The 26,496-nt window shown below is 44.5% G+C and overlaps 3 protein-coding genes, 1 long non-coding RNA gene and 1 other non-coding gene across 5 annotated transcripts; 2 read left to right on the top strand and 3 right to left on the bottom strand.

The window, feature by feature from the left end:
- Nucleotides 1-1,513: 1,513 nt before the first annotated feature.
- Nucleotides 1,514-3,763, top strand: LOC109755115 (uncharacterized). Its single transcript, XM_020314289.4, has 5 exons — nt 1,514-2,098; nt 2,387-2,520; nt 2,992-3,139; nt 3,266-3,372; nt 3,469-3,763. Exons 1-5 carry the CDS (start codon nt 1,801-1,803, stop codon nt 3,508-3,510), a joined length of 729 nt encoding a protein of 242 aa, XP_020169878.1. The 5' UTR covers nt 1,514-1,800; the 3' UTR covers nt 3,511-3,763.
- On the bottom strand, nt 1,692-2,509 carry LOC141021152 (uncharacterized). The gene is made up of 2 exons (XR_012181173.1): nt 2,313-2,509; nt 1,692-2,232 (listed from the first exon to the last, which is right to left on the bottom strand). It is a non-coding gene; the product is annotated as an uncharacterized lncRNA (long non-coding RNA).
- Nucleotides 3,764-3,920: 157 nt separating the features above from the next.
- Nucleotides 3,921-6,865, bottom strand: LOC109754193 (glucosamine inositolphosphorylceramide transferase 1). The gene is made up of 4 exons (XM_020313403.3): nt 6,511-6,865; nt 6,295-6,417; nt 5,967-6,134; nt 3,921-5,872 (listed from the first exon to the last, which is right to left on the bottom strand). The coding sequence occupies exons 1-4, from the start codon at nt 6,742-6,744 to the stop codon at nt 4,193-4,195; spliced, it is 2,205 nt and encodes a 734-aa protein (XP_020168992.3). The 5' UTR covers nt 6,745-6,865; the 3' UTR covers nt 3,921-4,192.
- A 444-nt stretch (nt 6,866-7,309) lies between these two features.
- Nucleotides 7,310-12,979, bottom strand: LOC109755981 (magnesium transporter MRS2-A, chloroplastic). The gene is made up of 13 exons (XM_020315140.4): nt 12,497-12,979; nt 11,963-12,035; nt 11,646-11,716; nt 11,132-11,217; nt 10,942-11,032; nt 10,325-10,393; nt 9,475-9,555; nt 9,228-9,393; nt 8,548-8,593; nt 8,384-8,464; nt 8,059-8,141; nt 7,887-7,930; nt 7,310-7,766 (listed from the first exon to the last, which is right to left on the bottom strand). Exons 1-13 carry the CDS (start codon nt 12,872-12,874, stop codon nt 7,671-7,673), a joined length of 1,365 nt encoding a protein of 454 aa, XP_020170729.1. The 5' UTR covers nt 12,875-12,979; the 3' UTR covers nt 7,310-7,670.
- Nucleotides 12,980-22,399: 9,420 nt separating this feature from the next.
- On the top strand, nt 22,400-22,472 carry TRNAK-UUU (transfer RNA lysine (anticodon UUU)). The gene has a single exon. It is a non-coding gene; the product is annotated as a tRNA-Lys (tRNA).
- The last annotated feature ends 4,024 nt before the right edge of the window (nt 22,473-26,496 follow it).

The following is a 26,496-nucleotide window of genomic DNA, read 5'->3' as shown; positions in this document are numbered from 1 at the left end:
CATGCAAATTGTACTAGTCAACAAGTTTACCTAGTATTATAAAAATAATGCACTCTTATCAAATTTAAAATGGTAAACTGCTGGCATATAATAGTATGGTTTTAAAAAAACAAAGGTAGAATGCGCATGTTCGGCTTGGCAGCCAACGAATGCCATCACCACATCTCTGTTGCAGATGCAATAATGCAACGACAGAGTAGTAGAGCTTGGCACATGTTTTTTCCATCAGCGTGCGGTAATCTGCCTTTGCTTGTACGATAGATCAATAGTGGGGAAGATATTTTTGAAATGATAGTGGGGAAGATATCACATGATACCATGTTTCAAAACTTAAATTTTGATGTGTCAAAAAAATCTGAAAAAAAAATTGTCCAATGTCTGCAATCCCTAAAAAAAAATTCAGATCGAAAGTCAAATCCACATGTGAACAGTGTCATGTTTGCATTTGTCTTTCTATGACACTATTCATGCTGGATTTGTCTTTTTCATTTCTCAATGTGTATTTCGATTGTGAATCTGAATTCTTTAGGGATAGCAGACATCTGTCTTGTCAACATTGAGAATTTTTTCAGAATTTTCTGTAACACGTAAATTTGAATTTTGTGACATGGTATCATCGGATGTTTCCCCGTCAATAGTGCGTGCAAGAAATGTAGAGACCTTAACCGGCCACCCAAATTTATCACTCGGTAAAATATATATAATAAACAGACTTATTAGAAGGGAAGTGGATAAACTGAGCTCGAGCCCATATGAGTTCGGGTGAACAGTAAAATCAAAAGAAAAAATATCAAAAAATTCTGATTTTTCTTTGTGGCAACATTTGACAAATGTTTTAAATGCCTGCAAAATTTCATCGTAAAATGACATTCATGTAAATCGTGGCAAAAAATAAAAAAAGAAAAGAGATGCTCCAAAAATGCTATTTTAGAATGTTGGTTTTGTTTTATTTCTGCCACAGCCTCCACGAACGTTATTTCGCGATGAAAACTTGCCAGCATTGAAGACATTTGTCAAATGTTCAAATGTTGCCGCAAAAAAAGAATCAGAATTTTTTGAATATGTTTTCTGATTTTACTGTCCACTCGAGCCCATATGAGCTCGAGCTAGCTGAGAAGGGCGCTTTCGTTGTACCAGTATTTCTCTGGGAACGTTCTCCGACTGACCATTCAACGAACAAACTGACCCGGCATCTTGAGATTCAGAGTAAATCCAGGATAAAAGCCACCTGGATTTCATTTCGGCAGGCCGATGCGAAGCGCACCGCACGTGGAAATGTGCCGCCGCTGAAGGAGGACGGTTAGCAATATGCATGGAATCCGTTGGCGGAGAGCGATGACCAAGGAACAGCCAAGCAAGTACCGGCCAGCGGATCCCAGAGCTTCCTTCCCGGCGATCCAATCGGCGGCGTACTCAGCCCCAGAGAGATCCACTTGGAATAAGATAAGCATAAAGCGCGCGCACGCATGACACTACATATATATCCCGCCATTTCTTGGTAGCTAGCTAGCTAGGCTCCACCCTCCACGGCAGCGACTGAGACTGACTCTCCACGCCGCCGAAGAGCTAAGCCGGTCGAGAGTCGAGACCCCCCCTCTCTCCCTCCTCACTAGTCTCTCGCTCGCTACCCCTCTCCTCGCGCACCCAAGAGGCCATCCATCGACCCCATCCTCCTCCTCTCGCACCTTATCTTACTCGTTTAAATACCTTGTCCTTCTCGATCGGGGAGAGAGAGAGAGAGAGAGAGAGAGAGAGGGGAACCAACCAGGAAGAAGAGTAGAGGGAGAGAGGGACAAAACCATGGCACTGCTGAAGCTGCCCGGCATTGGCTGCAGCAGTATCTTGGCAGGAGCAGGGTCACGGTGTCTGGCAGCGGCGTCCCACGCGCCCTCCTCTTCACCTGTCTTCCTCCTGCACGCCAATGGCGGCGGCGGCGGGCAGGCGCATCTCCTCTCGCGCAAGACCACCACCGGCGACGCCATGAGGACGAGGAGGCGAGACCTCCACGTCGTCGCGACGGCGGCGGCGTCAGCGGCCAATGTCACGCCGGCGTCGCCCCGCGGCGTCAGCGCCAGCGACGTCCTCTGGCCCTCCGCCGGTGAGTCCGCCCGAGTTCCTAAGCCTCCATCTTCTTTGCCCCTGGCCGGTCTTTCCGGATCTTCATGCCCTCCCCTTCCCGCTAGCGTCAGATAGGTGTAGCTGGATGGATGGATTTCCTCTGTGCAACGGCACCTGCCACACGATTTGCAAACCGTTTGAGCTCTTTTTAAAACATCTTTATTTTCAAAGCCATGGAGTTTCATGAGTACTACCAAATAATATTTCATCACGAAATATGGCCTCCAGTTTGACATGTTTTCCTCATGTTAAAATCATGATGATGCAGGCGCATTCTTGGCAATGGCAGTGCTGGGAAGAATAGACCAAATGATGGCCTTCAAGGGAGTGTCATTGACAATTGCACCACTTGGGGCCGTCTGCGCCGTGCTCTTCACAGCTCCAGACTCACCACCTGCCAAGGTTCCTCCCTTACTAGTCAACACCAATTTTTTATTTATATATATATCACACACAGCTACGAACAACCTAACCTAGGGCAGATTTACAATGACCTAGTACCCTGATTAGCTTCAAAGAAAATCTATGTGCATAATGCATCTAACCGTTTCTAACCACATAGTATCCTTCTCCCATATATAGTTGGTAGAATAGTATATACCCGTAACTACAGAATTTCCATCCACAAGCTGATAAGCAGTTGGCATAGTTGGTGCCAAGCATATGTAGAACACTTTGAAGTTTGAACCGAGGAGAAGTCTCGGCCCACTTTAATTGATGTCTTTAAGTCATCAACAGACCATAAATTGTGATGATTCCTGAAATTTTCAGTGTAGTAAAAGGCTATGTTATACTAGTTTTTTCATGTGCCTTACAGTGAAAAGAGAGATCTGGATAACCAATACTAACACTCTCAGGTGGAAATTCTTGCAGAAATATAACATGTTCGTCGCTCAGATCGGTTGTGCGGCCATCGGTGTGCTAGCCCTTTCCTTGTTCGGGCCCGGATGGCTAGCAAGGGGTGCAGCTCTTTCTGCATCCATAGCATTCATGACCATCACAGGCTCTTCGCACCCTCCAGGTAAACCCTCAACAGAAATACTGAATTTGTCGTACTGAACTCTTATTTATACGTGGCTTCATTTTTTCAGCTACGAAATGCAGCAAAGAAATGTTTTAAGCTCACCTCTTTTTATGATAACCGCAGCTGCGAGCTTGCCTCTCCTGTTTATTGATGGTCCGAAGTTTCACCATTTACAACTTTGGTACGCGCTCTTCCCTGGGGCTGCCGGCTGCGCCATCCTTTGCTTGATTGTAAGTTAATAACTGTACATCTCATCTGTCCTGAAACTACAGCAGAATTCTTAGATTGAGAATCAAACATTGACCCTTTTACTGCACTTGTTGCAGCAAGAAGTGGTGGTTTACCTGAAGAAGAACTGCAAGTTTTGATTCAAGCGTTGGCATTTCCTGATTCTTGATGGTTTGATTATTATCAAACCTGTGGCATACATAATTTGACGAAGAGGCCTCTGGATGAAGTTGATAAATGTAGATTTAGTCTTCTTGGTTCATTTACCAAGGAAAAGTAGTAGGAAAAGAAGCTGATTCTGCTTCATAATTGTTATTGATCATGGTTCACGCCATGAAAATGTGAAGTACATATATACCAATCTGAATGGAGTGTGATATTTCGACACAGAAATACCCTTTTTTTCTCAATAGTATTCTTCATGCAATACAACTTGCGGCTGCAAATGACAAATAAAACATTTCAAATAACCTCTGTTAATCTGAAATGAAAAAACAAACCATTCGTTCTGGACCATGGTAGCAGTTGCATGCACACTGACAGGGACAAATTACAGTTTGCAAACCCGATGCAGTTCTGATTAACAATTGAAAAGGTAAAAAGTGTATCGAGCTATCTATACAGATGCCACCATAGATGCAATAAAAAATGTTATCTATGGAGACGTATAGAAAGGGGATAATATACTTAACTGTACACAAACGGTCACTTCAGTGTTGCACTAATCATCCTGAACTACTAAGCTCTCTGCTTTACCAACTTGAAAATTTAGCTAATCAGACAATGCTAGTCTCAAGACAAAATATCCAGTTATCTGTGTTACTATACATCCCAGCCATCACCTCGACTGCTAAATAACCTTTTAGCAGTTAAGTTCCCATAGACTTCTGAAAATTTAGCAAGGCATTTGCTCCTAACATGATAATGTGCTTGTGTGTTTCGACTAATGGCTACTCCTGAAAACTTAGACATATCAATTGCCCAAGCTGGCTTTACATACTCCACCGTGCTCATTGAGCTTGCATTTGCAAACAGGAAATTTAGAAGCACATCCTCACAATTGAAGAAACTGTCTACCATCTTCCTTCCTACCTCAGCCTTCTTGCTCCAATACCTCTCAAAGGCCAAGCCATGATCCATGAATGCTGCTCCAGTCAGTACCATGTTATAACCTCCTTGTTGCCGAGCATACCTCTCATTGCGGTATTCCAGTGGAGTACCTTCAGCAAGGCGTGGGTAGTACCCAACAATCCTATCAGGGTGCTCCCTCCATACCTTGAACCCACGCTCTAAGTCGTCACATGGCATCATGATATCATCATCGAGCTCCATAACAGCTCTTGTCTTAATTTTTTCATCCATGTTGAATCTATTGTTCAGAGTGTTCTTATCTTCAACTCTGACCCTGACAGGAACAGCTGACTTCAATTCATTTTGCACTGGGGGGCGGCCTTTATTCCAGATAACCACAATCTCCCTCACTGATGCACATTTGGAGTAATGCTCCACAAACATCTTCAGATTCCAAAGCCGGGCATCGTATGTCATAGTTAACAGCGTGAACTGCGAGTACCTACCCTTGATTGGATATGGCTCTTCAGCACCATTGCCACCATATATGCAGTGAGTTCCAAGACAAGTTAGAAAAATTAAGACTAGTATTACTAGCACAACATAAACTCGTCCCTTCCAAGTTCTGTAGTTGATTCTCCCACCAAGAAGAGAACCCAACTTGTTCAAACTGGAAAACAGCGAACTTAGCTTATACTTCAGAAAGAACTGCTGCTTTGAATGGAAGAAGTCATCCCGTTTCTCAGTATGTGGAACACACCATCTGAGTGGTATTGTGCATCTAATTGCACCAATAAGCCCACCAAGCAGAAGAACTAGTAACAGAGTGACTCCATAAAACATGTACCCTATGGTCAGGCGGTGAACTGAATCATTTGAAGACACTCTATCACCATCCATTACACCAATCCAGAGTTGACTTGATGGAAGCCATTGAACATCAAGGTGATGGGATCGTGCACCGTTCCATGCATTTCGACCCTTGCGGGGCTTGTCAAAGACAAATGGGACCTCAATTTCCTTGTATTCATTTGCTGTTAGGATTTCTACTCTGAACACTTTAATACTATGGCCAGACACACCACCACTCTGTTTGCCTATACGATAGAGATCGCCGTCATAAACGAAGGGCCTGCCTCCATTTCTAAAACTCGACCCGTTATCCATGCTACCGATTGTATTATGCCTGTGTGGATTCCAAGGGGCAAGAGGAGAGCTGCTATACCAGATACTGAGCTCTCCATTCTGTTTCGCACCATAAGAACTTAAATCTGACCCAATGAGCCAATAGGAACCCCTGAAATTTATGATGACTGAATCCACAAGTGGCTTCTCCAGAAGGACCTTCTCCAGTGTCCACTTAAGGGGGAAATCCAATGCACGATACAACCGGAGATCTCCATTCTTACTACTTTCAGGCATCATGTAGACCTGTGGAGTGGGGGCAAGCAAAGAAGTGCATGTGAGAATGATTGGAACACGAACTTGTTGGTTACAAATAAGCAGCTGTGAGTGGGATATTTGCCTTGCTATTGTAGCTGAACACGTATGGGTACGAGAGATGCCACTCCTCATCTAGCACCACGCCCAGCTGCTGCCATGTCGCGCCGGCGTCCTTGCTCACGGCAGCGGCAATGTCGCCCTGCGATGTAACGGGGTTCTTCGTCTCGAAAAACATGTAGATGCCACCTCCCTGAGGAAAATTAAGCTTCACATCCATCAGGACAGGAACAGGAACCGATCATGGCAATTATCAAAATTCACATGAGAGATGCCGGCAGGGTACGAATCACAATTCACAACAACTGCTGCTGCTTTCACCTCTCGGTGTCCAAATGTTTGGTAGTTCGAACCTGGAGGAAGAGGAAGGGGCTGGCGACGAAGCTGCTGGGGGATCCAGACTGCGCCACGTCCGCGCACGTCACCGCCGGGTTCGCGACCGGCCACGCCGCGCCCGCGTCCGCCGAGATTCCCCACTGCACGCACGCGAACCACACGGAAAGCCAGAATTAACGCCACGAGCGACGACGACGACGCGCCTAGGGGGGGAATTGGGGCCGTTGAGGTACGTGTTCGATGGGCTTGAGGGCGAACGGGGAGTCGCCGAGGAAGACGCCGGCGGACCAGGAGCCATCGGGGTCGGGGCGGCAGCGGCGGGCGTCGGGCGGGCTGGGGAAGCGGGGGCCGAGGGCGCGGGAGAAGGCCGCGGCGACGAGCGCCAGGAGGGTGGCCGCCGCGGAGAGGTAGGCGGCCGGGTGGAGGCGCCGGCGCTGCGTCGCCGGCCGCGGGGACGACGACGACATCGGCGGTTGGAGATGGGGAGGTGGGTGGATACGTGTCGCGCGGAGAAGCAGTGCAGCTGCGCGCTTCAAGGGCCCCCGTTCGTGACGGTTGCGGGAAAAATCCTGGGACGTCGATGCTCGATCCGACGGCTGCCCATGGCGACCGTGCAGCAGCGAGAGAATACGTCATTCAGAGGGAAAGTTTCATTTTACCCCCTACTTGCCCAGAGTTCACGTTACATCTCTAAAAAAAATTGATAACTTTGTTTACTCAATTTTACATCATTCATATGACCGGTTTATTTAACCGTTCGACTCCGGTTTTTGCCTTGAATAGACTCACTTTCTAAGAATTTTTCCTTTTGCAGGAACTCTTTCAAAAGATATCTACTTATGTTGTGATTTTATGCCATACAAACCACTATGCATCAACATAATTAACTATCGGTTTAAAGACTTGTCTCAGCAGCCAATACAACAGAAGTACTTTGCATTAATAATCCGTTCTCGCGGATTGTGGATGATACGGAAAATAGATACCGAAAACACAAACAGCGAAAACAGCAACCACGAGCACAGTAAGAGGAACAAGAAAAATATCGTCAAGGCGGAGCAAAAATGGATTCTGGACATTGTTACATGAATTTCCAATATCATCAGTAACATCAATAAAAGGAGTCGTTTCGCAATAAAAGTTTCAGATTTTCACTTCTCAGCTCAATAAGGGGGTAACATTCCCAGCAAAGTGGCAGAAAAATACTTGCTCCTCGGTATGGCGTGTATATGAGTATCAGGAAAACACTTCCTCCCAAGTTGGTATGTAAGCATCCACCAGCACACCAAAACAATGTCATGCCATGAATCCATAAGTGCCTCCAGAAGAGATCAAAACCGCTTTATTTACAGTTCTAGATTTCTAGGCGATTCCACATATGGTGCGTGGTCTTTTACAATATCTTCCTATCCTTTAGGTACTTGTACATGATGAAAAACCCGGCTACTGCTCCGACTGCTATTCCGCCAGTCGTCGCCCAAAATGCCCACTGCTCCAAAACAAACCAACTGTCAAACGAGGAGACCGGCATACGCTACATCGGCTAGTGCCGGCATGCAGGTGTCTGTCGCTGAAGGCGGAATAAAATCTTAGGAGTGCGATGCTATACCGTGTTGTTCTCCAGGTATGATTTAAGGTTCATGCCGAATATTCCTACACGAAGAAACACGGTGATTTAGCCAGGTACAAACAACATTGTTTAGGCGTGCCGTGTTGGAAAATAACCACCTTCTGGGAAATAAGAAAGTACCCAAAGTTGTGAAATGCTCAGATTTTTATACCTGCGATTAATGCTCCTACAGCGACGCAAAATGTTCCGACCTGAAGAAGCAACTCCACTCTGCTCACTTCCAGTCGCCGGGAACTGTGGCAAGGGAAAACGTCATGTCATGGTATATGAGCAAGTTGGCTAGTTATATTTAACGGCACCAAAATACGAGATCCTGTAATCCTCAGAATCGTTTGATACATCTGTTGTCAGAGACATAGGAGCCACCACCTTATACTAGTTACGTCATTTTATATTGACCTCAACCCAGTTCTTCAAGGCACAACATTCTCGCTTATGCGTAGAACCCAAAACAAACTTAATCAAAATGCACAAACCTTAAGTTCACTGCAATCGAATCTTCCATTTCTCTTGCAGAATCAAGAAGCCTCTCTGCTTGACCATGGCATGATTCACATCTGACAGTAAAAATGCACAACTTAGTGAAAATGCAAACCACAAGGAAGCAACATGAAACACAATAATTTGTTGCAGAGCTCACCTTTGAAGGTAATTTTCCAATAGCATCTCAATTTCTTCCTCTTCCTCTGTTGAGATCAAAAGTTGCCAATAAATTCAAGTGAACACCAATCAGGTGACTACTACTCCCTCCGTTCCTAAATACTCCCTCCGTTCGGAAATACTTGTCGCCAAAATGGATGTATCTAGAACTAAAATACATCTAGGTACATTCATTTCTCCGACAAGTATTTCCGAACGGAGGGAGTATAAGTCTTTTTAGAGATTCCAATAAGGGACTACATACGGAGCAAAATGAGTGAATCTACACTCTAAAATATGTCTATATGCATCCGTATGTAGTTTGTATTGAAATCTCTAAAAAGACTTATACTTAGAAACGGAGGGAGTATAAAATAAAATACTCTGAGCCCAATTTCATTTTTTTTCCTTCTCAAAACTCCAAGCTGCTCCACATAAACATAACGAAACTTTCAGTTGCTTTCATTTCATCTTCATCAGTGGGCCTCTTCCTTTTCATTTGTTTCATTTCTTCATAAAAATATCACAAATGCATTTGTACTTTGCCAGCTAAAACTACCTCCGTAATCCAAAAAATTAATCTATTGATTTTCATACGATATTGTCCAAGTAATTAGATGGTAGAGTAACATACTGAAGGAGCAGAAGATGCAAAGTCGTAATGGTAAATTTCAGCTGTACCTTCGGCAACTTGCTTTTCTAATGGAACAGCACATTCCATATCATCACTCACTTTATCTAGTGTACAATTTCTCCCCATAATGCATATTCGACGAATTTCATGGGGATCTTCTAGGAGATCAATGAGCATTTGTTTAAGATCACCTGCCCGTGAACCCAGCTCGACCTTGACAGATGAATATAGAAGCAAAATTAAACCAATTTAACAAATGAATCTAGGAGATGATTCTCAGGGCAGCTGTAATACCAATGATTGTTTGCTTAGACGAAGCTGCTCCAAAACATCACCTGTCAACCGATTTGGTAGAACTTCAAGCAACGCAGCCACCTGAGATGAAAGCCCAGATACCCAGAACAATGTTAACTATCTTTTTTAGGTATTACAATAGGATGCATTTGTCATAAATGCAGCTGCTTGATTGACGGTCTCTGATCAATTTGCGTCATATTAAACCATCACAACGTGAGGAGTAGTGGCTTTGCTTCGGTCCATAGGGAATAAAAGGAAAACTTATCCTAAGGTGTTTCACTACTTTCCATTCCACCATAACAAGATCGCCAATTCATCACAATGAAACTGCAGAGCCAGCATGGCAAGGCTCTTCCCTACTGTTTGGGTGTAAAATAAAATGCAGAGTCAGCAACGGTATTAAGTTCAAAAAGGGCCCCAGTGAGCAACATAGCACTTGTCCTATCTCAGCTCGCTGGCAATTTACAAAAGAATACTTAGTACTATGGTCAGGAAATTAGACGGCTAAAACTGATTGCTAGCAAGTAGCAGTCATCCGGCGAGTTCAGTTGGCAAAGGTATTATAGGGAGGAGGATTTGCACTGGAGTTGGACACTTGTAAGAGACCAAAAGGCTCTCAGAAGTTAAGGCACTGGCATGAATTGTGTAAGCTAAATTAGGAAATAGGGAAAGGGAACAACAGTCCAGAAGTGACCGAAGTTATCTATTGAGGAACAGATTACAGATTACCCTTAAAATGAATATGCGCATAGAAAACGAACAACATCATATATGGTTCTGTACAAGCATATCAACTGATGTGAAGACCATAGACACCTTAAGGAGACATGACTTTTCAGGTACTCACACGAGGTTCAACATGCATTAATCTTCGTTCCAGCCTTTGTATTCTGGAAAGCAGTGCAGCTTCAACAACCTGAACATAATGAAAACACAATGAAATATTATATCATCTCGCTCCAATGTCTGACAGACCGATACTCTCAAATTCTGTGAAAAAATGCAAGCATGGCATGAAATATTGTCAAATTCAAATGGAAAGGCCACAATAGATCATGTCTTATTACCACTTTATTAACTGAACTGAATGTAAGAAGATTAAATGGGTACACTACAACCATAAAGAATTTAGGAAACCATGGATGATATCCGTATAGTTATTCTTCAAGATTCAACTTACTGGATAAGGGAACTCAGGATGAAAAATCAACTTGTAACGATGCTATGTTACTTTTAAATTAAAAATACTTAACTGTTCGACATGATTCATTGGGAAAAATATAATATAGATATGAACAGAAATAAGCAGCTCTTTTACGAATGCTGAGGCTCTCAAATACTGGGTGAGTTCAAATCCGTAAACCTCAAGAGACAGAAAACTTCCCAAGTTTCTATTTTCGAAGGATATAGGTAGTGAAGAAAACATATAGCTAATGCAACATATAGTATCTATACATTTATTACCTCAAGTTGAAAAGGCATTGCAGGACCACCATTGATGTTCCTTGGATTTAACCGAGGTCGTAATAGCTCTAAAAAGACCTTTCCTCCTGGGCTACTCATGTTAGAGAAAATAACTGATAAGTTTGTAGCACAAACTATGACAAGTTCACCAATGCCAGTAGTTTTTTTCTGAACAAACATACAAACTGACCTGTTATAATTGAATATAAGGACACGTTCATGCATAGCAATTGCTCGCAAGGAACCAAGGTTGAGTAATATGGCCTGTTCACGAACCTACAATAAATGGTGAAATAGGAGTTTACAACTTTACATGCTACATATAAACTATCATATAGCCATCTTTTATATAAAGCAATCAAGTAATGCCTATTAGCATTTAATCAGCCATAGTGAAGGTTCCTGAAGCAAATAACTAAGCACAATTTCAGCTGAACCTACAAGTCTGGCAGAAATTGGAGTGAACTTAACTTTATTTTGTTATTTGCCAAGCTGATAAAGTGTAAGTATTTGTGAAATCCATGATCTACTATAAAAACACCAGGTGGTTTTGACTTTTGGCAAAAAGGAAACAATTATGTTGTCTTAGGAGTAAGACTGTCACCCAGCATCTATTGTTTTTACAACTAAAAAGATGCAGAGGGCAAGAACACGACAAACAGAGGGAAACCTATATGGTTAAGTATTGGGAGGTTTCCTGTTACCAGCAGGGAAGGCATTGAATTCATTAGCCATAGTGATGGGTCAACGCTTCTTGTATCTCGTAGACGGAGGCCTGGCAGCACAAGAGTAAAATGAGATCACGTGCAAGCACTTAAAAACAACAAAGAAGAATGTTAAGTGTCCGTATCAAGAATAATTTACAATTATAACCAGTCAAAATCAAAGTAACGTGTGGTGGCGGTATATGGAGTTTATGCAATCATATGAAGAGTTCGAGCAAGTATGGTTGGTGAACATAATGAAGTTAATGTGTAGTAGTAGTAGTACAGAGCACTGGAAACACATTGATTTTACATACCACTTGATTTCAGTAGCTGCCGGCGGCTTATTTTTTCGGTAGACACGCTTCCATTAGCTTTCACTTCTACCACCTGAGTAAAGTTCGATGGTGAGGTGGGAGTTAGTTTGCATCTTGCATCATGGCAAGCTCCAAACCTTGTAATGTGCATACCCCATCCCAAGCCCACCCACCCTTGTCGAAAACATGTCATCGAACTAGCATACCAACTCTTGATTTGAACTATAGGAGAACAAAATGACACACTGCTCCTTCATATTTTTTGGTCACATACACGCAACGACACGCTTTTGATGCGTGCTCAAGAAAAAAAAATTGTGGTCAGAAATTCAGAATGGCCAATTTTGATTGCCCCGATACTGTTGCAGTCTGAAACGCTTTCAGAACAATTTTGCAGGAGGAGGACATGGAGGTTATGTTTCAGAGCAGAGGTGGGCATTCCTGGTGGATGATGATGATTTTCATGTGGCAATGGCAATGTGATTGCAACAATTCAATTTCTGACCGGACCGCCGGAGTTGGCCGGGGACCTACCTCGTAGACGGGCTCCCTGATGCCAAGCGAGATGTAGTCGGCGGCGAACCGCCCGGAGCCCCTCGCCGCCCCAGCGCCCTCCGCCTCCCGAGCCCCGTCGTCCTCGCCCCTCTCCTCGCCCGCCTCCCTCCCTCGCTCATCCTCCTCCTCCTCATCCTCCTCCACCTCCTCCTCCTCCTCCTTGGCCGCGGCCCGCCCGTCGCCCCCCTCCGCGGCCCGCGGGAGCGCCTCTCCCCTCCGCGCGGCGGCGGAGAGGCCTAGCTGCGGGAGCGGCAGCCTCCGCAGGCGGCAGACGAGCTGGAGCTGCAGCGGCAGCGGGAGGAGGTGGCGGACGACGGCCTGCGGCGGGCGCGGGCAGGAGGCGGGCACGGACGCCATGGGCGCGCGCTCCGCGGGGGCATGAAGCGCACGCACCCTGTGTTTTTTTGGGGTGGCTCGGAGGGCGACGGCAATGGCGAGGTGGAGGGCGGAGGGGGGAGGGGGAGGCGGGAAGAGGGAAATGCTATCCAGTGGTTGGGCTGGTGGCTGTCCGGCCTTCCGCGGAGGCGGGGTCCGGGGCGTCCGATGCTGATCCGACGGCGCTGGCGGGTCGGGGGCTGGTGATTGCTCCTTCGTCGTCCGTACGTACCAACTGGCCGGCGGGGTGAGTTGGTGAGCTCACGGCTTGTCGACAGCTGGTGGTCCCTTCGCCGTCACGTCGTCGCCGACCTATCCTCCTTCTTCTCCGGCGACAGCGAGCGCGGGAGATGGAAATGTGCTGGAGAAATCCATCGGCCGTATACGCGCCCGCGAAGAAGACTGTTGATGTGCGCGCGCTTCGTTTGTGTTCGGGACGTTCAACCAGGGCTACAACAAATGGGGGTCTTAATCAGGTGATTTTAAAAATGGTGGTTCTTTTTAGCTCATCTGATATAGGCGTTTTCTTGAATCCGAATATCGGGCATTTCGGATTATCCAATGCCATTTCCCACCATGGCCGAGACCATTGTTTGATTTAGCCCCTCCTCAATGCACTAATGTCTTGGTTGCCGGGCATGTTATTTGTTTCTCTTTTTCCACGGCATAGTTAAGTTAGACAATGTTCTCATTCTCGTGCCAGGGTAGTTGAAAACCCTTGTCTGTCTTGGACTCGACAATGGCGTCATTCTTCCCTTGTAAGGGCGTTGTCTCAAGCCTAGGTGTCCTAGGGCAGGTCTTTGTGGTGTTTCTGTACCTTCTTGTGATATCTCTTGGCAACGTAGCCGTTTTGTTTTTTGCCTTTGCATTTTCTGTATGATATTTGTTATTCGGTTATCCCGAGATCCGCTTTGTAAGATGGCTTCTTCACTAGTACCTTATACGTGTTCACAGGCATAGGAGGCCAATATCTGTCTGAATCTCCTCCCCTTCTCTCTCCTTTTTTTTTCTTCTCTGGGCAAGCTTGGGTCCTGCAAAATCGTAGCATACTACTTCAAAATGCACTAGATGCATCAAACCATCGTAATGAAAGATCTATGTACCTCTACTCATCCCCTCCTCAATACTACTACAACATCAAATAGCACTGATCGGTCAAATAGTATTATCACTGGCGCGCTTCTAGCCTGTTAGAGCAACTCCAATGGAGCGATCCATTTCGTCCGCTGGCGTCCGTTTGGGTCGGCGAGTTGGGCCGATTTTTGTGTCCGCGCCGCGTCTGCTTTTCGTCCGTGGGCGACCCATTCACGGCCCATTTTTTAGCCAGATTTGCGTCGGCGCGGACACGGGACGGACGCGTGCGCTCGCCTTCTCCTCCCCTCGGGCCCGCTGGTCGGTGGCACATTGGCCTCCCCCCATCCAACAGCAACCCTCGCCCGTCTCCTTCGTCGCCGACGCCGCCGCCCATTTTTTCCGGTGACTCTGCCAGCTGCCAGCGCCGCAACATCCACTTAGCAAAGCCGCCACCGTCGTCTTGCCGCCGGGGAACTGACTGCTTCCCACCAACGCCCCCCCCCCCCCCGACACAGCCGCCACCGCGACCAAGAAGCCGCCTCGCCGCCTCGGCCAGATCCTCACCGACACGCTCGTCTGACGTCTGCTTGTGTGATCATGCACAATATGATTGTAGAAGATGAGCGCCCGGAACGTCTGTACGATCAAGGGTTTCAGTTTCAGGGTGAGAATGTTGTGCCTGAGCATGGGGGAGCGGCAAAGTTTGAACAGTTCACTCAATTTCATCATGACATACGTGATTGGGAAACTCACGTGCACTGCAAAATGATTTGGTTGAGCATATGTGGGCTCATGTTGGCAACCAATAGATGTATCTTCTTTATTCGGCTTGCAAAACTATGTGAGACATTTTTACTTTTATTCGGCTTGTAAAACTATGCTATTTTATTTGGTTTGAAACTATGTTATTTGAATATATGTTTGAATGCAAAAGTTGTGTGTGAAACAATGCGAAAATAAGCTATTTGTTAAAATAGGGCGGCCAGCCGGCCACGCGGAGATGAAATTAGTCGGCACGTTAGGCGCACTGCCAACCTAAACCTAAAACAGGGCGGGCGGCCGACCCAAACGGATAAAATTGCCGTCCGTTTGGGTCGGCCCGTTGGAGTTGCTCTTAGTGACTAGGGGATCAGTGATGACTTGTGAACACAGATCGATGGACGGTCAGTGATAACATCTCCAATATTTTTCATTGCGAGTCTGTGTTTGCTCCTTCGTCGTCCGTACATTCTGGCCGGCGGGGCCTCCGAGGAGTTCACGCCTAGGCGATAGCTGGTGGCCCCATCACCGTCACGTCCTCGCCGCACTATCATTCTTCTCCGACGGCGAGCGAGGTCCATCAGCTCCACGCCGGCGAGCGGTGGGCAGCTATATTTGCCTCCTGCCTAGTGAAAGAAATACGGAAACTAATGAAATTCCAGCACAGCTCCTTGAATCTCCTCAAGAGGGGTTGCAATATCAGCGCTTGCAAAATCATCAGACTTCCGTAGATTAACCATCTCCAAAACATGTACTCCCTCCGTCCCATAATATAAGAGCGTTTTTACCTTACATTAGTGTCAAAAACACTCTTAGACTATGAGACGGAGGGAGTATGTTTTCATCGATCAAAACAATGCCTCGGTGGCACAAAAAAGTGTTGCATGATGAAAACTAGTTGCATGTCCCACAAATGAATCAAAAACATGCTGCATTTATTTTTGCTAGAAACAAATCATAATTTGCCGAAGTTGTTTCTTTCTACGGATTCTGTTATTTTCTTTAGTCGAAATCTAGTGTATTAACCAAAATGATATTGCAACAGTTCTATATGCCAAAAAAAAAGTTCTATAGGCTTTTTCGCAAACAAAAAACAGTTCTATAGGCTAGTTTCCTAAATTAGCCGTTGAACATCGGTAAGATAAGAACATCTGTTTCATATCAAGAACATAATACAGTTGTGTTTTACACTATATTACTGAAATCTTAGCCATTGTATACGCTTATGATATTCTAGGTAAACTTGAGAAGAATATCAACGGCTAATGGATATGTTAAAGTACCACGCTTAAGCTTTCTTGTAAACTGTTCAGCATGTTCTAAAAGGCTTAAAGGCTCTGATCAAGGCAATGAACATTTTGCACTTGGAAACTAATAAGAAAGGAATTCAAATCATAGTTCAATACAGACTTTTTCTCTTTTAAGAAGGGTGAAACTTTCCTTCCAATACTTGTGCGCTCTACCCATCTCTACTGAACAAACCCACTACACATCGAGTGGCAGGGTATGTGTGTAGGCCTTTTCAAGGACATTCGAAACAACATGTCGATAAATTGCTATAGAAAGTGGGGCTAGATCGAGAGTTCTGACCTTTTCGTGGGTTGGGTGATCTTCAAACTCTTGTTTTTCTAGCGAAAGAACGCCCTTCTGAGCGATGATCTCCTACAAGCGAGTATAGTAAGGTTGACTTCAATTGAGACAGAAATGTCACTGGTCAGCTCCTTAGCGTGACAATTAACACCACTTTCTTATTACCTAAGAGATTAGATAAGGGAAGAAGGCAGGCCAAAGCTTATAGATTCGGAGATCGTACTTCTAACACTTTGTCTGAGTCAGTCCTACGACCCCTTCCGGCTGAGACACGAATCCTAGCCTATCTGAGTCGCAGAATGAAGGGCTCTTCAGAAGGCGCCACCCAAGTCTCCTTTGATACTTCGGAGTCAGGAATTTTTTTCCAAGGAAGGCGGATTTTCTGCGTTCCGCAGCACGAACAGGGTGTACAGAAGATCGATGTGCCATCTTTCTAACCACCTTCATTTGTTGTATGATCAGTAGGGAAGGGAGCCTTTGATAAAGGGACCCCCAACCAAGAAATCTACTGTCTCAGAGCGACAGTCAAGCTCGTATCGCGGAACTAGAACATTTCTTTGATTGATAGGTCAGATAGGAAGCAGGCAAGCAAACCAAGTTATAGGTTTGGAAGTTAGAACTCGGAAAGGTTGTCCTGTGACTACCTTTGAAGTCTTTGGGTAGGACATCAGGCTAAGGTCTTATGATGAGCCACGCGCATATGAGGTTTACTGCAGCCCTAAAGCTCTGTCCCCTATCCTACCACTAGATCTCCTATGCCGGAACATGAACAGAGAAAGCTGTGAGTGTAGTCTTAGGAACGAACCGGGGTTGCTCTCGCAAAAAGATTGTACTAAAGAAAGCTAGAAAGCTCAATTCCAAGCTTTAAACCTCTGGTCCACGGGTCGGTGAACGAATGGGTTTTGGGAAATAGAGAACATGGACTCGATTGAACAAAGGTGGCACCGGAATGAATAGCCCACTTGTTTCGGGCAAGAATGAATGGGACTGATCGACTCGAGTTACCGAGCGACCTCCACTCTTCGACTCGAGCTTTCGCTTCTGCTTTTCTCTTGTTTTGATTTATTAGCTTTTTAGGGAAAGAAGAGGGTCTGAAATACAACTATGTCTACGAGTGCCGCGAATGAACCTTCGGTTCTTCCCAAGAACAAGGAGACACGAACTAAATAACTCGTATCAGGCTACGGGAATAGTGAACGGGAAGAAGGAACTAGTGAGGCTTTCGTTGGTCAAACAATATGCCCTCCTCACTTGAGGAGAGTGAAGGTCATGACTTATTGAAGCAGAACGTCAATTGGCCAAGAGAAGGGGAACTCCTTTCGTCGGTAACTATTGAATTGCCTATCTAACAGTGGAGCGAAGCGGAATGTTGAACGGGAAACTCGTGTCGTCGGTTATCCAATTTCCCTCCTTTCTGTTTCGACAAAGAAAACGTTTAGGTATCGGTAATAGGATTCCCACTATGATTTGTAGAAAAAGATAGATTCTATAATAATCCATAAATAATATATAGAATCAGGCTCCGTAATCAAGTGCTCGCTGTGAGAAGAAGATCTACAGGCATGTACCCATTTCTCCCTGCAAAATAAGTTTGAACCCGAGTGAGTATGGACCATACGCTCATCTTTCTTCTCAATCTACACCTCGTTCCGCGAGAGACCTATCCTCGTTTCGAAATAAAGGACCGTAGTGAGGATCGATCCCGGATAAGCAAGTCAGTGTAGGGACAGAGGCTGATGATTCTAAAGGTGATTTCTAACTACAAGATGACTTTATTTGAAAACGGAATCCAAATATCAACAAAAAGATGAATGGAAAGTCTTGTCGATATGAATTGATCTTCAACCCAATGACAATGCTTCGATTTCGATCTTGACTTCTTTCTTGGATGCCTGAAGTTTGTGTTCGCATTTCATCAAAGGAAAAGTGGGCTGTACCCACATGAAGAAAAGAGTTGCTCGTGTAAAAGCAATATCTTCTATTTGACTTATCTAGCCGTGTCTTGTCTTGCACATACTCGGCTCGGTGAATGGTTCATCTTCGATTGGCATGGTCCTTTGGATGTAAGAGATCTCGTTTGCTGGCCGGGCCCTTCCATGAGTTTAGATCTCTATGTATGAATCTCTTATGAAATCCCATACTTTTTATCATTTCAGAACGATCAGCATACTGTGTGACTTCTACGTGACAGTTCTTGCATTTCGTTTGTTGCTTTGCATGAACATTTAGATATTGGAAAGCGAACTCCCTGAATTAGGAATTTCATAGATAGAGAAGGACGGGCAAAAAGAGAGAGACTGACTAACTACCCGGATCAATGCTGATTGACGACTGAATAAATAGCCGGAAGCAACAACTGCACGAGAGAGAAAGAGCGGATCCAACTAAGGAAATGCAATACCTGTTCTGTCGGAGCTAATCATGCAAAGCTAGCGTAGCGCCAGCCGTCGAAGTGAATGAATTCGAAAGAACGCAGAAGTAAGGAAATGAGACGACTCTTTCTTGAACAATTTCATAAGCAGATCTTCCCCTCCACACCAATCACGAGTTTTTTTTATTCCTCTCGTATATCGTCGTCACGCCCTTAATGATAGGTTTTGAAAAAGATTTTTCATGTCATTCCCATTTAGGTTCGATTCGGATCCCTCTGTTGTTTCCCTTTCCTCCCGAACCTTTTCCTCGAAATGATAAAGAATCTGGTACACTCGAATTGTATTATTTAAGTGCTTATTGCTTGCCAAAAATCCTACTTCTACAATTGGTAGGTCACCGGGTTATTCAAATAAGTCGTGTTTTCTGTGCTTTTCCCATGTTACAACTTCCGTACCAATTCGATCGATCCGGAATGGATTGGTTAAACATTCTATTAGGAAGCCCGGTCTTGACTCTTCTGTGTGGTATTCATTCTCGTTCGGCTCTTGGAATCACATCCAGCAGTGGTTGGAACAGCTCGCAAAATCCAACCACCTCACCTACTTTATTGCCCCCAACCGTTTCCCGTACCTCTATAGAAACAGAAGGGTTTCATGTTCTTTCATCGATTGGGTATTCCTCTCCTTTTGTATCTCTTTATCCAATTTCGGTCTCGATTAGTTCACAAGATTGAATGGCCAAGTCATGGAAAAGCCGTTATTCGATTGTTTTAAAAGAATGTTGAGCCGGGCCCGGGTATGTAAGTTCAGCGATGTACAAACAAGGATTTATTTTACTTCCGCACCTAGGTTGGGGGGTTCTATTTAGGAAGAATAAGGAAGAGGAATAGAATCTCATTCATGTGTTCATGCTAACAGAAGAGCGGATCCAATACACATAAGGCATCGGTTGTTCTTAACAGCGATGGCTATTCGTTTAAGTCTTCGGGTAGCACCACCAGATCTTCAACAAGGTGGAAATTCTCGTATTTCGTATGTACATGTTCCTGCGGCTCGGATGAGTATAGTTATTTATATCGCGACAGCTATAAACAGTTCCTTGTTCCCATTAACAAAACATCCCCTTTTTCTTCGCTCTTCCGGAACATCCATCATATGGAACTTCCGGAATATCTATATTTACAAAACTTCTAAAACATCCATCATACTCAAACAGAAGAAGGTTTGCTTATCTAGCTCCAAGGCAGTTATAATCATTTACAGAACCAGGGTTTGCACCTACTGAGGAGGAGAAAGGGCCGACGACCCATACTAGAACTCCAAGATAAGATCTTTCAGTCGATCAGACGGCCGAGGCCTTTAATAAGGTCCGGTTGTGCCAACGAGTTCTTCTAGTTATGAATCGCCGTAGGGAGGTAGCATTACATTTTTATTAGCAAAATAGAGCTCCTCATAGAAAAGAATGGCGAAGAAAGTGTTAGAGTACTTTCTTTCTGTTCAGTCCTGGAACTTATTCTTTTCCGATCGACCTATCAACAGTAGCGATCATACCCCGTCGAGCGAGTTAGGAGCTGCTCACAAAGAAGGCCGAAACCAGATGAGATGGCCGAAGCAGATACCAGAGAATAGGTTCCTTCACCGAAGTCTACTTTATTTTAGAATTCAAATTCAATTGATGCCGCACAGGCTGACCATTTAAAATAGGTGGAAACGGGAGACTGGAGAAGATGATCACACTTTGGAAGAGAGACAGTCGCGTACCTGCCCCGGGAGGGGGCTTTTGTTCGATACAATCACTGAACTCAACCGCTTAGACTGGAGATGGCACTTGAAAACTCGTACAGAAATCTATCAACTTGACTTAGAGGAAGAAGTGGCAGGGGGTAGGTCGGCTGTTTTAAGTCCGGATGTAGGTCGGCTGTTTTAAGTCCGGATGGTTCCTCTTGTTGGCATGGCGTTGGTATGCCTCGCTATCCTTCAACTCTGGATCCGCCATCCTTCAAAACAACAACTACCAAAACACGAACTCAACGGCTAATATTCATGAAAAGAAATTATAGGTACCTAGGTAAACTTAAGTTGATATAAACAAGCCAGCCGATGTACCAATAAAGTTGTTTTATAAGAGTAATCCCTTATAAAAATTATCATAAGTTTATATAGTTTATAGTAGTTAAAAATATAGTAATATAGTTTATATTATGCACGGGATCACCATATAATATAGTAATTAAAAATATAGTATTAAATCTATATTATGTGATAATTAAACTTTTTACTATAAACAACTTTATTGTTCTTATCTGATAGTCGTAATTGTCACTTCAACTTGATACTCTTATGATAACATGTACCGCAATACTCTTTCTTCTTGATCTTACCTTTCCGTTGCCCCTATTTCAAGGTTATAAAATAGGTTTGTTACAGCAAGAAATGGATATTTAGAGCCACTTCAGATCCCCACCTTCCTATGCTATGTATGCCAACCTTGATCTAATAAGTGGTCTTAATTAATATGCAAGATAGGATAATATTATACAAATGGTTGGTTTTGTTCAATACTTAGGTAGGGCTGACTACGCCACCTCAGCAGCTGGGACTGGAATTGCTTACAATGCATCTGGCCACTGACTGAATTCGAAGTAGGGCCAGTGTATAAAGACCGGCTTATCTCTCTTAAGACTTTCTAAGAAACTTGCTGAATTCTAAATGAAACAACCTTATTTTCAAGTGACAGGCAATATCCATTTCAACCAATTATTAAAGATAAAAGGGCTAACTGCACAGCTAATTGAATTCCTTTTCGAGGTTGAGTTCATCTTGAAACCGCATTTGCTTCCTAATTAAACTGAGAAAAAATAAGAATATTAAAAGAAAGACTCCACAGAACATGAATGAATTCAGGTACATCAAGTCAAAAGGTGCAACCCCCCCCTGTTTTGATCTCGGCTGGGTTTCTTCTTGATCTTACCTTTCCGGTAACAAAGACCAATGGATATGAAACACAAAGATAAGATAATTTGCGCCATTTAAAGTACTTTATTAGTAAAAATATGGTAATACTATAGTAAAACAACTTAAGTTTATAAGAGTTCTATAGAATGTTATAATATTATAAACTTAACGTAAACAACTTAAGTTTATTAGTACATAATTTGGACGTTTTTATAAGATTTCTATAGGCTAGTTTCCTAAATTAGCCGTTGAACATGATAATAAAGAAACAAGCAACGCCGCTCCCGTGCGCTCATCCCTTGCTTGTTCTTGAGCGCTAGTCATGCATCCCTAGCTGGGTTCTTGGGATATCTTGATTCTCTTTATGATGATGTAAGGGTCGGCAACAATGAATAAGGAATCGATCGGAAGTTCGCGCCAATCGATCTTCTGTAGGAGTAGGAGGTAGCGCGAATCCCCTCTTTCTTCGTTTAGAAGAGTGCTGGACCTCCACAACGTCAAACCATAGAACACAGCTCCTTTCGGTCGAACCCTAGGAAAGACGACTTTACCTTTTTCGTAGATAGTCTGAGTTCGAGCTACTGTAGTCTCCCCCGTTGACCTTCTTTTTTAGATAGAATCCTCAATGAGTGGAAAGGACTCCCAGACTTGCTCCATAGTACTATACCATACAGAGCCGCGCCCTTGTGATATGATAAGAAGAAAAGGGGCCAGACCGCCCTCTTTTCTTTTCCGCACCAAGCCTTCTTGTAAAATCGGGTGTATAGCTCAGTTGGTAGAGCATTGGGCTTTTAACCTAATGGTCGCAAGTTCAAGTCCTGCTATACCCAAAACAAAAAAAAACCACTCTTGTATTCGTAAGGATGCATAGTAGCCTTCAAAGAGCACTCTTTGGCCTTGAGAAAAGCCCCTTTCTCATCAACATCTCGACTTCGCTCGTTGTTTGAGGTAAGTATAAAGGAGATCAGATCTGTCCCGGGAATCGAAGGATACAGAAATATGGAATCGAGCACAGATTATAGGAAACAAGCAAACAGAACAGGTTGGATCCCATCTTTAACTGCACAGAGCAGCAGCCTACTATTGATTGATGATCTTACCTTCCTGAGAGTCGAGGAACAGCAGATGAGATAGCCGAAAGGGGGGACCCCGGGTAATAGGTTTCCTTTTCCGGTTTAGGCTTGAGATAAATCAGGAACTGAACTGAGCACTCCACAAGTATGGATTGGACTGTTTCATTCTGATACCAACTTTCATGCTGGAAGATAAGGTTGCCATACTGGGAAAGGGGGAAAGGAAATAGGATCCCCTCTCTTCTCTACAGGAATGAACTTCTCCTCGCCGACCACTGGCACTATACTTAGGTTAGGCGCAATAGGTGACTTACGTTGGGTTGTCTGGATCAATCCTACAACGAATAGCTCTCTTTCCTTTTAATGGAACACTCACTAGATTCTGCTAAATAAGGATAACTGCAAAGATAAGCCGGGTCATCCGAAAATCCAGGAAATATTTCCTTGATTTTCTGCATGGCATATTTCCTATCATTTCACAACCTACTTTTTTTCTTAGTTAGATACTATAGCACCTTCCCTTCATGGGGAGATGTTTATATAACATCTAAATTCATTCATTCATTCATTACTTACTTGCTCTTCTTTCCCAGTGATCGGAATAGGGATTTCCATGGATTGTAGGCCCTCGATTGTAATGATGGTATCAATGAAAGATGAAATAACATGATACTATTTAAAGCAATGGTTAATAGAGCGAGGTCTAACCTTGATTGGGTAGACCGAGAAGCAAACCACTAAGCAACTGGACTGCAGCCCCGAGAAAACAAGCAGTTCAGAAAAGCAAGTCAGGAATACGGTGGCGATGCAGCAACGATACACATTCCCGCAAGGGGTAGTGAAAAGCCATTAGGGGGAAGAGATAGGTTTCTTATTCTAAGCCAAATTACTATACCATAAGGAGATTACCATTATGAGATGACACTTGAGAGGGCACTTTAAAGTGATTGAACCCACTTTCCATGTTAGTTTAAGCAACAATATCGCTAGGGACCAAAGTAGTGAAAACGGCAGCTCCATTTTCCAAAACTTTCTATCTCATAAGACTGTGAAACCACACAATTTGACATTCCCCTTGGGAAATAGGGAAAAACAGGCCCCGGATTCCGATAACTTATGTCTCGCCTAGTGGAAAAGTACACAATTGACTAAGAAGATTGGAAGGTGGTACGAAAATACTCATCGGGTCTTTCGTTCCAGCAGTCATGATATAGCTTCTAGCTTTGACCGCTCTTAAGGTGCCCGCACTCTTGGCTTGAATCGCCGACTTGTGTTTCGGTTTAACCGAAAAGAAGAATCCTATCATTTCACTACTCGACAGAGGCTCCTCATTCATCCATCGGATAGGACGCCCCATCTATGGACCAAGAGAACGAGATATTGACTTTTTTTACATCTGTAACTACATTCTCACATTTCTTTTTTGATCTCATGACTTTTTATGCGATCGGAAAACCAATGAAATCAGAAAGATAGGCGGACGACTTGACCATAAGGTCGGATGTTTCCGTGAGCAGTAAGCAGCGGATCTCCCCTTTTTGGGGGAAAGCTGGTGGCCCTTTTGGCATGTTAATTCTTTCGACGGGGCGGCCTTCTTCGTTCGGTAGATCCGGTCGAGGTGGTTTTCGTTTACCAGCGCGTAGGTGGTCTAAGTTCCTATGACCGAGTCTTTCTGGCCCCTGTGAACATATTTTCTTAATGTATTAAAGAGGGCCTCTCTAACCGGTGAAAAGTCGTAGGTGTCCACTAACGACTATTCCTGGCTCGGCTCCGATAACGCAATTCCGGGAGGAGTCGGTAGTTGGGCACTGGATCCCTTCGGACCTGGAGAACGTGTGACACTGGGTCGGGGTTTGGTGAACCAACAGGTCGCTCCTTTAGTTGAAGTATCGGGCCCCTTTTTCGTTGCCTAGGTTACACCTTCGGAATACCGCAGACGGGGATTTCGCTCTATTCCCCCCAATCTTCACTTTACGCCACGCCGACTCTCCGTCGTGGAATTAGACCAAGGGTCGAAGACCCATACCATAGGACCCCGTCTCCCGTATCTTATCTTTCGCGCGTAGGAGATCGAGACACAACCTTAGGGCTATGGGGAAAGTGGATCGATTGCCCTAGAATTACAACTACGTAGAGGGTCTCTACAAGTCTATAAATAAGTTCCAAAAAATTGATCGGTAGTAGTCTGGTCGCACCCGAACAATAATATTCCAGAGGGAAATGCACCTAAGATCAAATATTTTGAGCCGGCTTCCGTGGAAAATTCAGACTTTGTTTTTGATGCTGCGATCACATAAAAACATAAACTTTGAAGCTCAATAGCTAAATACATGGCAATTAAATCATGAGCCGGGATCATTAAGAGCATACTGCGAGAAGGAAGTGGAATTAATACAATGAATTCAGAAGCATCAAACCTCTCTTTTTCGAAAAAATCGAAACACATCGAAATGGTACCAGCCGTACTTAATAATAGAAGGATTTGGCAAAAATATGTAAAATTGTCCCTCCTAAAAAAATTATTCTAGAATAAATGGGCAATAGTTAGGAGAGGTGCGCCAGCGGCGAGCAGAAGCAAGGTTATTAGATACCGAAGGAAAGCCCGGCCAGAACCACACGTGCAAGTTTCCCTGCATGTGGCTCGTCCGTGATAACTTCTTCGGATTTGCGTGAACTAGCGGACCGATCACTAAGTGGTTAGTACCTCCAGCATGAGCGAACCTTTTCAGAACTAGTTAGGAATGGGCGCCACTATCCCAGCCCGGATCCAGCCAGGTTCTATTGATCATGTCCCCTTCCCAACAGTTGTATCTTGTCTTGGGGCGTCTTTCTTTGGCTTTACTATCAAGCCAGACGCGGCGCCCTTTCGCATTATCATCTACCGCCCTTTCTTTCCTCCCGTCCCTTCACGCATGAAGATCGTCGTATGTATGTTCGACTTCGGTTGCCGGTGCAATAGAATTGGCGGGAGTATATTATGGCAGGATCAGTCACCTGGGCAAACCAAAACCCTCCTCCAAGAAGAATTGTGCTATGCCCCCCCCGATATCCCTATAGAGCGAAAGAGCTGCCTGGTGATCCCTAGGTTGCAGCACGTCCGGTCGTTAACTCCTCGCGAGCTGCCGCCGTTTCTAGGACCGACCGACGCCTCACCTGCATGCACAGGTACCTACGTAGTGTAGTGTCGGTCGCACATTCATAATAGCGTTCGGACTCATGTGCCTTCCTGAACCAGGGGAGTTCCCTTGCTCCTGCTGCGTACGATTAGCCGGCCTTGCGGCGGCAAAAGGATTAGGACGTCCCCCCATGCTAAGGTTCCCTGCGGTCCGGCCGCATTAGGTTAGGGAGCTGGGCGATAATAGCTCCTCCGCATCCCAAGCGCGCTGCCCTCCTAGGCGCGCAACACTAAGTAATCCAAGCCAACCCACATTACTAACTAACGGTGGATAATCATCTTTCTTAGAGGTACTAAATACAACTCCATGAATGAGCAAAATGAAGGTTGCGTTAATGATAAAGATCTCTGGGGAAACCGCTAAAAAAAGATTGAACATGTGGTTCCGAGTTTCGATAACTTCTTCTACTTTCATTTCCTCCGTCTTCCAAATCGCAGAGTTAATTCAAAAGCCTAGGTGTTATTACTGAGCTGCTGCTCTTTTTTCTCTAATTCCCTTCTCAGATCCTCCGACTACTCCTCCTTATCCTACTCACTCGAAGTTTCGTTGGTCATTTATTGTTTTTAGCCTCTTTGACAAAGTTAGTAAGAAGAAAAACCTCGATC

This window comes from Aegilops tauschii, chromosome 4 (assembly GCF_002575655.3).
Source record: "Aegilops tauschii subsp. strangulata cultivar AL8/78 chromosome 4, Aet v6.0, whole genome shotgun sequence".
In the NCBI taxonomy this organism is placed as follows: domain Eukaryota; kingdom Viridiplantae; phylum Streptophyta; class Magnoliopsida; order Poales; family Poaceae; genus Aegilops; species Aegilops tauschii.
Note: the sequence above shows the minus strand (reverse complement) of the source record. Positions and strands in the feature narration are given on the sequence as shown.